The sequence below is a fragment of the Gossypium hirsutum genome, chromosome D10 (assembly GCF_007990345.1).
Source record: "Gossypium hirsutum isolate 1008001.06 chromosome D10, Gossypium_hirsutum_v2.1, whole genome shotgun sequence".
In the NCBI taxonomy this organism is placed as follows: Eukaryota; Viridiplantae; Streptophyta; class Magnoliopsida; order Malvales; family Malvaceae; genus Gossypium; species Gossypium hirsutum.
The window spans coordinates 66,578,980-66,590,123 of record NC_053446.1 but is presented as its reverse complement, the minus strand read 5'-3'; the positions used below and the strand labels follow the sequence as shown (position 1 = coordinate 66,590,123).

The 11,144-nt window shown below is 32.3% G+C and overlaps 1 protein-coding gene across 1 annotated transcript; it reads left to right on the top strand.

The window, feature by feature from the left end:
• Positions 1–7,506: 7,506 nt before the first annotated feature.
• On the top strand, positions 7,507–10,928 carry LOC107935329 (disease resistance protein RPP8). Its single transcript, XM_016867901.2, has 2 exons — positions 7,507–10,481; positions 10,753–10,928. The coding sequence occupies exons 1-2, from the start codon at positions 7,726–7,728 to the stop codon at positions 10,760–10,762; spliced, it is 2,766 nt and encodes a 921-aa protein (XP_016723390.2). The 5' UTR covers positions 7,507–7,725; the 3' UTR covers positions 10,763–10,928.
• The last annotated feature ends 216 nt before the right edge of the window (positions 10,929–11,144 follow it).

Sequence of the window (11,144 nt, the reverse complement as noted above, 5' to 3'; positions counted from 1 at the left end):
AAAAAATGTAAATGTGTATTTATATATTTACAAATCGTGATAATATAAAATATATGTATGTGAATTATAAAATATGTGAAATATACAAAAAGCATTTTTAAGAGTATAAAGAATATATAAGTATGTATATGATGTAAAATATGCATAAATATATGTAAGTATATAAGAATTATGAAATGTGAAAAATATATTTAAGTATGTATAAGTACGTATATATACATATTATAAATATATAAATATATAACAAAGCATAAACTAATAATAATAATAATAATAACATTGGAATATAAAAGAAACGAACATAAAATTAATAAAATATTAAAATAAAGTGAAATGAAAAATATTAAATACGAAAAAAATATATGTGTATACACGTACGTAATAAAAATATACACTAGTACATAATTATAATAATAGTAATACTAATAATACTAATAATATAAAAATAAACGAAAAAAGGACTAAAATTGAATTAAAAACAAAGTTGTGGGGCCAATTTGAAATGAAAACAAAGAAAAGGGACTTAATTGTACGCGCGTGAAACGTTGGGGACCGAAACAACAATTATTCCTTTCCATTAAAACGCAGCACATTGGCGGGACTAAATCGAAAAGCGCGAGAAATTATAGGGCCAAATTAAAAACCATAAGAAACTTAATTGTGAAGCATCAGAAAAGCGGAAGGACTGCGCGCATAAATATCCCATTCAAACGAAAACACGCGAATCCTCTAGTGGGTCGGGTCGGATGGGTCGGGCATGGCCAAAACGACGTCGTTTTGGGGCTTAAGTGTAGCCCCCAAAACGACGTCGTTTTGGAGGGCTATATAAGGCCTAAACAAACCAAAAAAATCATTTGGGGAGAGGGAAAGAAAAAAAAGAAGAGAGAGGGAAGAGAGAAGGAAGAGAGAAGGGAGGGGGGAAGGAAAATCCGGCCAGGGGGGCCGGTCACCGGACGGCCACCGGAGGCTCGCCAGCGCCGGCGACGGCCACCGCACGCGGTGGCCTGAAAAGGTAAAAAATTTATTTTTTGTTTTTTTATTTGTTGTATATTTTTATGTTAAATAGATAGAAAATAAAGAAATATATGTATATGTATGTAAAAATCGAAAGGAACAAAGAAAAAAATACAACCTTTTGTTTTTTCTTTTTGTTTTTAACAATCACTGCTATCTGTTTATTGAAGACTGTAAATTTCTCTTTAGTGTTTACAAAGTAGAAAAGAAGAAGAAAGAAAAAAAAAGCCCCCTGTACAATTTTTGATTCGGGTTTTTATAACCCATTTTCATCTAATTTCCTATTGTTTCTGTTTTGTCTCTTTGCATGGGATGGGCACGATGGAGGTGACAGAGGCATGGGGTGCAGACGGTGATGGGCATGCGTGGAGGCTGGCGCGGAGCAGAGGCGTGCGAGGTTGAATGGTTGCGCACATGGGGCAACGGCGCAAGTGGGCAAGTGGGGGGGTTTGCTGGTATGGGCCCGGGCAGATTTTGGGCTTTACACTCCTAATCCTTTAAATTAATGTTTCTATACTTAGGTGAGCATAGGGGACAACGAGCCAAATTCGGGCAAAAAGAGCTGTTTTCAGGATCCACACAGCCTAGGCATTTCCACACGGGCTGGCCACACGCCCATGTGCCAGCCTGTGTCGATTTTGCACCCTGCTTCCCTGTTACGCAGAAAAACCTAATTTTTAGGGTTTCTGAGCATTCTAAAGTTTATAAAAACTTATTAGAAGAAGACCTAAGAGGAGATACAGAGCTAAATGAAGAAAAGACTCGAAGAACGCCAACGGATTAAACTCAAAAGTAGGATCTCTTTCAAGACTGAAGATCTCCATTCAATTTCTCTCAAAGTTTTTGGGTTTTTTTTTATGTTTTGTTGTTTTCTTAGGAGATGTTTTCCTCCCAAAGTATGAACTAAATTCCCTAGATACCTAAGGAAGATGAAACCTAAGACAGATCTTATTATTTGATGTTTCGGAAACATGATAAATATTTGTTCTTGATCTTAATTATGTGTTCTTATTTCATGTTTTAATGTTTTCAGGATATTAGTTCATGATTGATGTGCTTATTCAGTAAAGCAAAAGTCCATTTTTAAGAGTAGATCTGACATAATTGAGTGGGGTTGCATGCAATCCTAGAAATAGGACGACATAAATCTACCGGATTGGAGTCAAATCTAAAAGGGTAATCTATAGATCGAGTTAATGCGGCAATAGAGGTTTTAATTAGAAAGCGATTTCAATTAATCAACCTAGAGTCAGTTGTTTTTATTCTCGAAAGAGATATTAACATAAGTTAGGGATTTCTACGGATCAAGACAAGTGAATAAATTGTTTAATTCATATTTAGAATAATAAGTGAAGTCTAGGCGGATTCTTTCCTGGGTTATTGTCTCTCTCATCGGTTTTCTTCAAATATTTTCCTACTTTATTCTCTGTTTCGTCTTAGTAATTAGGTTAGTTAAGATTAGGTTAAAATAAATCCCTTCAATTTATTCGGCTAGATAATAAAAAGATAGTAACTACTAGTACTTTTAGTCCTCGTAGATACTATATTCCCGACTCACAATAGCTATACTACCATTCGATAGGTGCGCTTGCATTTGTCGTGATTTTAGTTAGTTCGTGACGTCATCATGGCCTTCATTGTTTGCCCGCTTACACTAATAAAAAACTTTTCTACCTCTGCTTTTCTATAGTTTAGATTTTTTATTATGAAACAACTTTAAATGTCATGTATCTACGAATCAAAATCCAAACAGTTTTCTTCTCTGTTCTTTGACATCCACTATCAGATTGACTTGATCTAATATACGTTCTTTTACTCATCGATGAGTTTTGATCCATCGTATTGTTCATCGAATTGCCACTTTAACCTCGCTAGCCGGACTTTAAAAAAAATAATTCAATTACTTAAATAAAAACTTTTGAATAGACCAGTAACTTAAATGAAAGCCTTCAAATAGTTTAATGATCATTTTATATTTTTTAAAGTTAAATGATCAAAACATATATTTATTAATAGTTTAATAACCTTGAGTGTAATTTACCCAAATAACTATCTTTTTCCTTTTGAGTTATTAGTTGGAAGAAATTAGTTGAGAGTTGGCCTACTATTGTTATTAATAATTACTTATAGTTTGGAAGATAGGAGTTGAGGGTTGTGCTAATAATGTCAGTGATAATAACTTCATCTTATTATTTGGAAGATATGAATTTGAGGGTTGGCCTACTAATGTAGTGATAATAACTTCCCCTTACCTTTTCTTCGCATGCCATTTTACTTTTGCATGCCTTACAATGTGGAAATTCAAAACATCTTTTGCTTTCAATTTGGAAATTCAATTTGGTAGAAATGAGTTTGTTTATGAGTGACATAGGTATGGTATAAAAAATAGCATAATAAAATTAATAAACGATTGGAGTAAATTATATCTAATGTCACTAAACTACTAGTAAATTTACGTTTTTCTCAATTAACGTAAAAAAGTTATACATAAAATGGTTACTAAACTATTTGAAAATTTTCATTTAAATTACTAGATTATTAAAATCAATTCTATATAGCCTTTAACGTTCACACTCCTTACACCAATAGAAAACTATTCTGCCATTGCTCTTCTATAGTTTAGGTTTCTTTTTTCATAAAACAACTTTAAATGATACATATCTACGAACCAAAATTCATATAGTTTTCTTCTCCGTTCTTCGACACAAACCTTCATATTGGCTTGATCTAATATATAATCTTCTACTAGTCAATGAATATTGATCCATCGTACCGTTCATCGAATTGTTGCTTGGACCTTGTAAGCCAGACTCTTTTTTTTTTTAACTTAATAGTCCAACGACTTAAATAAAAAACTTTTGAATAGCTAATGATTTAAATGAAAACTTTTGAATAATTAAATGATTATTTTATAAAATTTTAAAGTTAAATAACCAAAACGTAAACTTATTATATTTTAGTGACATTGAATGCAAATTACCCAAATATTTCAATTATGGGCAATGACTGTTGGGTGGAAGAAATGAATTGAGGGTAGGCCTACTAACGTGAGCGATCCTAACTTTTCTTCACATGTCATTTTACGTTATTGATTTTGTATCTCAAAGTTTTAAATTTGAAAACCATAGAATTTAATGTCTGTTTCCTACAAAATTATTGCACGCCAATCCAATGTGGAATTAATTGACATTTAATTTTATTACTAAATAAATGATAATTAAAATTGTTAGAATTTTATTTAATTAATAACTTTATTTTATATAAATAAAATTAACATAAATTTTTTAAATAAAAATAAAAAAAAATATTTTTATAATAATGTCAAATTTAAATTATAATCATCTTTTAACTGATAGTTAATTAAGTGATGATTTGATGAAGCTGGATCCGATGAGTGCATTAAAAAGCTACTTTGTTTGAGGAATCTTAGATTATAGGGTGAAGAATGCGAGGGGATTAAAATTATTTGTTCTGTAAATAGATTTACTCAACTTGATTCTCTTCATAGCGTGATCTAAAGGAATTAGAGGAGTGAGAGATAATAAAAAGACGCAATGCCACATCCAACAACTTTTTATTTTATCAATTTAATCAAATTTTTTAACAACACATTATTTTAATGATAAGGTTGAAGTCTTATAAATTTTGAAATTTTAAATTTAAGTTTTGAATCTTATTTTATGTAAATTATGTATGTATCCTCCTCAAATAAATAAATTTCCCTTCTTAAAGAAATCACCATTAAAACTCAAAATGATATCACTTGTCACGGGGCTAAGTCTTTCATCTCGCAATCCGTGCGACTTTAGGCGATCCGTTCTTCCAAACTCGCCTAAGTCAGCCTTCACTTAAGTGAGGATTCCTTAAGAACTCCTCAAACGCACCAGTTTATATAGCAGAAGCAAATAATGTCAAAAGAAGCCACAAATAACAACAGAAAGCTACAGAAAAGAACACAAACAAAGTGTTTGAGTAAATGCTCTCAAAATTTTATTACTCCTAAGAATTTAAGTTACAATGGATGGAGTCCGTACAAATGAGGGGGAGGTTCTCTATTTATAGTTGAGCTCCCCCAAAATCGACGGTCAAGATACATTTACATCGACGGACGAGATTAACCATATCCCTTGATTTTAGGGATTTACAAGATATGTCATATATCAAATCTAATCTAATCTTTACAAGATATGATTCATATCAATCTTCTAAGATTAGTTACCAAAATAGCTTAAGTTGCCATATCTTCATTATCGAGCCAACCAGGCTTCAATCTAACAGTCTTCTTCAATAGTTCTTTGAATCGGGTCAGTTCTAGTGGGCTAAATGATCCACATCTTATCGACAGACCTCAATGGGGCGCATCTTGTGCCATGGTCACGGGCTTTATTGTTTTTTTTTTCACTCATCAATTTTCACTCAAATTTTTCTTATTTTCGTTCAACATTCTTTGTACTACTGGTTTCTAAGTGGTCCTTTCATTCTTGATAAAATTTTATATTCGCTGAGTAAAAAGAATTGCCTAATATCTTCCACTTTAAGAATTGTGAAGTTTATTTATGGGTAATTTAGGTATTATATAAAAAATAACACAAAAAATAATAAATAATTGGAGTAAACTACTCCAAAGGTCACTAAACTACTAGTAAGTTTGCGTTTTGTTCAATTAACTTCAAAAAGTTACAAAATGATCACTAAGCTATTAAATATTTTTATTTAAGTTATTGAGTTGTTAAAATATTGCTATATGACTTTCATTGTTTACACCGCCTGCTCCAATAAAAAAAATTCTTTTGCCCCTACTCTTCTACAATTTAGTTTTTTTTTTCATAAAGTAACTTTAAATGTCATATATGAACTATAATCCAAATACTTTTTTTCTTCATTCTTCAACACCGATCATCATATTGATTTGATCTAATATATATTCTTTTACTCGTCGATGAGTATTGATCCATATTTATTAAAATTTTAATAAATTTTTAATAAGTTTTCTAAACGGGCCTCTTTTTTTCAAAAACTCATATTTCAGGCCTATATTTTTACCCAAACTCTCCCATTTTACGTGTGAGCTGTCGGGCCGGTTATGAATTTTGAAATTCTAAATTTAAATTATATATGAAACTCCCTCAAAATAAATAAATTTCTCCTCTTATATAAAACCTTTTTTTTTACCATTAAATTTTACAAAAAAAAAATCGTGATTGTTTTATTTTCTCAATATTTTCTCTTATTTTCGTTCAACATTCTTTGTACTGTTGTTTTCCAAGTCGTCCTTTCGTTCTGGATAAAATTTTATATTGGCCGGGCAAAAAAGAATTGGAGGACATGGGTTTAAACATTAATAAACGAGCACTATCCTTCACTTTTTGCAATTGTGAAGTTTACTGATTGGTAATTTAGGTAATGTAAAAAAACAACACATTAAAAATAATAAATAATTGGAGTAAACTACATTCAAGGTCATTAAACTACTAGTAAGTTTACGTTTTAATCGTTTAACATTAAAAAGTTACAAAATTGTTACTAAATTATTCAAAAGTTTTCTTTAAGTCATTAAGCTGTTAAAATCACTACTATATGGTCTTCATTGTTTGCCCGCTAACTCTTCTACCCCTGCTTTTCTATAGTTTAAGTTTTTTTTTTAAGAAACAACTTTAAATGTCACGTATCTACGAATCTAAATCTAAATAGTTTTGTTCTCCGTTCTTCGGCACCAAGCATCAAATTGACTTGATCTAGTAAATGTTATTCTACTCGTCAATGAGTATTGATCCATTGTACCATTCATCGAATTGTTGCTTTAACCTAACTAATCAGACGTTTTAAAAAAAAGCTAATAATCTAATGACTTAAATAAAAATTATTGAATAGATCAGTGACTAAAATAAAAATATTTAAATAGTTCAATTATCATTTTTTAACTTTTAAAATTTAATGAATTTTGTGTCCACTTGCCTTGTCTTTCTTAAAAAGATAAAAAGAAAAAAAATTGCTTTTTAATTGGAAGAAATTATTTTATAATTGTTATGAATTTTTCATTATTAAATCAACATCTATTGATATCAAAATAAATTTGATTTACTCTATATTTTTCTATAAACATTACTATTAATCAATAACAATATGTTGGTTATTATAGAAAAACTGGAATATGTTTGTGCTTTTCCATAGTTATAGCTCTGTTTAGGATGTGGTAAACAGTATCAGTTGGACGAGAAGTTATTTGCCACCCTCAATGACTATGTTCTATTCGAATTTTATGGCTTTTGATTCAAAATGATTAGTTTCAGAAAGTGATTAGGTTAAGCTTAATACAAATGGTGTAATTACGTCTAGCTCTCACTCGATTACAATTAAAGGAGTCATTAAATATGTTAATAGTAATTAATTATGTGATTAGTCGATGACATTATAAGGAAATATGAAGTGTATAAAATTGAAGCAAGATAAGGGCTACAACTAACTTAGGACAAGGGTTATCCACATGTTAAGTTTGAATATATGTTATTTTATTTAAAAAAAGTTACTTTCCATAATAATAATAATAAGTTCAGCTATTTGCTGTCCAAAGAACAGTAATTACCAACCTCACACCCAAAAACAGCTCTTCAAAACTTCTGATAAAGAGAGATACTTATCCACAAATACATAAAATATTCTACTAATACTTGCAGATCAGTTTGTGGAATCTGTTCTGGACCAGCAGGAGAAATGGAACAGGCTATTGTGTCCTTAGCTGTTGAAAGAATTTCAGATTTACTCATCCATGAAGCTGTTTTCCTCAAAGATGTGAAAGATCAAGTTGAGAGCCTAAGGGCTGAACTGAAGCGAATGCAGTGTTTCTTGAAGGACGCGGATCGCAATCTTGAACAAGATGCGCGTTTCCAGAATCGGGTGTCGGAAATCAGAAATCTTGCTTATGATGCTGAAGATGTCATCGACTCTTTTATTCTTAAAGCAGCATATCAACGAGGTTTTCATGGGATTGTCAAGAGATTCACCTCCATTTTCACCAAACCTTATCATCTGCACAAAATCGGGTTGCAGCTCAAAGCAATCATGACCAAGCTCCAAAACATTTCCGAGAATCTTCCAGCTTTTGAAATACCCGATGATGGAGAAGGCTCTAGCTCAATTTTCAAGGTGCAGCAACAGTTTAGAAGGACATACTCACATGTCGAGGAAGAGGACGTTGTTAGCTTGGAGGTTAGCACCAAGGATATCATGACCAAATTGATGACTGAAGAAGATAGACCCCACGCCGTAGTTTCCATAGTCGGCATGGGGGGCCTCGGTAAGACTACTCTTGCCAGAAAAGTATATAATCATGTTGATGTGAGACGCCATTTTGATTTCTTGGCTTGGTTTTCTATCTCTCAACAATGTAAGCCGAGAGAGGTTTTGCTTAGTGTCTTGAAGAAAGTTCTCTCTCCTTCTAACAATGATAGGGAGAAAATTGAGAAAATGGACGAGATTGAGCTGACGAGAACGCTTTTTGATGCTTTGAAAGAAAAGCGGTATTTGGTGGTCCTCGATGATATTTGGAGAAGCGAGGATTGGGATATTCTTAAACCTGCTTTTCCACGAGGAAGAAAGGGAAGCAAAATATTGTTCACAACACGCAACAGGAATGTGGCTTCACGAGCCGATTCTTGCAACACTCCCATCGAGCTCTCATTTCTTACGGATGATGAAAGTTGGAATCTTTTGTGTAAGAAAGCATTCCCACGGAGCAAAATGGGTTCTCAATGCTGCTCAGAAGAATTTGTGAAGCTTGGAAAAGAGATGGTGAAAAAATGTGGAGGCTTGCCTTTAGCAATTGTTGTGTTGGGTTGCTTGCTGGCAACAAAACAGTCCGTGGCTCAATGGGAGATGGTTCATAAAAACATCCATGGACACTTAAATGAGCTCCCACACCAAGATCGTCAATATGGTGCAGTGAACAGAATTTTGGTTTTAAGCTACAATGACTTGCCTTATCCTTTAAAACCATGCTTTTTGTATCTTAGTCATTATCCAGAAGATTGGGAGATACCTAAAAAAGAACTCATTCGATTATGGATCGCTGAAGGTTTCATTCCGAAAACCGAAGAATTCTTGATGGAGGATTTAGGTGAAAATTTCCTAGAAGAGCTTATAGATAGGAGCTTAGTTCAAGTTAGCAGGCGAGACTATACAGGAACAAATGTCGAGACATGTCGAATGCATGATCTCTTGAGAGACTTATGCACGAAGAAAGCAAGAGAGGAGAAGTTCTTGGAAATTATTCAACAACCACTGCATGAATATGATGTGACATTGGCAAAATCTATGCTACGAAGAATTTCTATTCATCCTAGTGAACGGAATTTTGTTTATTTGAAGGGAGAACATCCAAAATTACGTTCTTTGTTGTTTCCTCAAAATGTGGAACCGGTTGAATTCCACATTTCAAAATACAAAAGCTTCGAATTTTTAAGGGTGTTGACTCTTCAAAAAGGAAAATGCAGTTATGAAGAGTGGCATGTGTCAGCTGAAATTGGTAATCTCCAACATTTGAGATACTTGAAGTTATACTACAATAACAAAATGATTTTGCCGCGATCTATTGGCAGGTTGAAGAATCTGTACACTTTATACATCAAGTATTGTTATGACATTGTAATTCCAGATGGTGTGTTTAAGTTAGAACGTTTAAGGCATATTGTAATAAAATTGAATGGGACATTACCCTTATATGGATTTCGGTTGCGGCAAGGGTTCACTTCAAAAAATATTGAAACTTTGAAGTACATGGTGGTGGATGAGAAGGCGGCTGAAAATAATGCGGTGCTTAGGTGGACTAATATTCAGAGTTTAGGAATGGCATTTACCAGAGCACAATATATGAAGCCTACCCTAATCTTGCTAGCCAAATCGCAACGCCTTAGGTCAGTGTCCTTAAGTTTTTTTGATGTCTCACACCTAGACTTAGAACCCCTTTCTCAATATTATCACCTCTCCAAACTGAAATTATGGGGGCGGATAGAAGATGAGCCACATCCGAACGGTCATGTTTTGAAATTTCTTCCATCAAATATTGTCAATTTAACTTTGTGCACCTGTAGGCTGAGACAAGATCCAATGGTCGTATTAGAAAAGCTATGTCATTTGAGGATTCTCCATTTGCAACAAGCATATATTGGGAGTAAAATGGTGTGCTCTGCAAATGGATTTCCTAAACTTGATTATCTTCAAATGTCTTGGTTATTTGAGTTGGAGGAGTGGGAAATAGAAGAAGGTGCAATGCCATGCCTTCGAGAATTGAAGTTGGCCGATGGACAGAGTTTAAGGATGCTTCCAGAAGGATTGAGGTACATTACTACTCTCCAAGAATTGAATTTAATACAAACATCTTCGTCATTGAAAGAAAGGATTAAAGTGATAGATGGAAAAGAAGGAGAGGATTTCTATAAAGTGCGCCACATTCCCTTCATCCACATTGACAGGTATTTATTTCTATGAAATAATAATTTTTACGTTCTTTTTTCTTTTCTTTTTCACCCATACAGTTAGAGATTGATATAATATTGATAAAATAACAGAATAGAAGAATATATATTTAATTCCATGAAAATTATAATTAAAATATAAAAAAAGAATTTTAAATATTTTTTTTAGAAAAACTAAATTTTTAATATCATTTTATTATTTCATATTTTTAATTATTATACATAAGAGATGATGATATATCCATATCATTTTTTTTTCTTGATGTAGGTTAGCCTAATTAGCACTGGAACGCACTTTGCCGATATATCTAATTTCATTAAGTGTGTGTATGTTTTTTTTATAAGAATTAGATTGCTATATAGTATGAATTTTGAATGAAGTGATTGTTTGCTATATATCTAAGGCTCACTTTCGGCCTCCCAATTTGCTTATTTTTTTAAAAATTTATCTTGTTATTGATTGGTCATTTTCATCTATTTGATTGAATTAATGAATTTAAATCAAAGAAAGAAATACTAAGTAACTCATTAGATGTTAAATGGTTAAATTCATTATTTAAATAGTAAAACAACCCCTTTAAATTTACAACTCACTATTTTTATTAAAAAGTAGATGATACAATGTCAATCAAAACATATAACATGTATACTTTTATATGA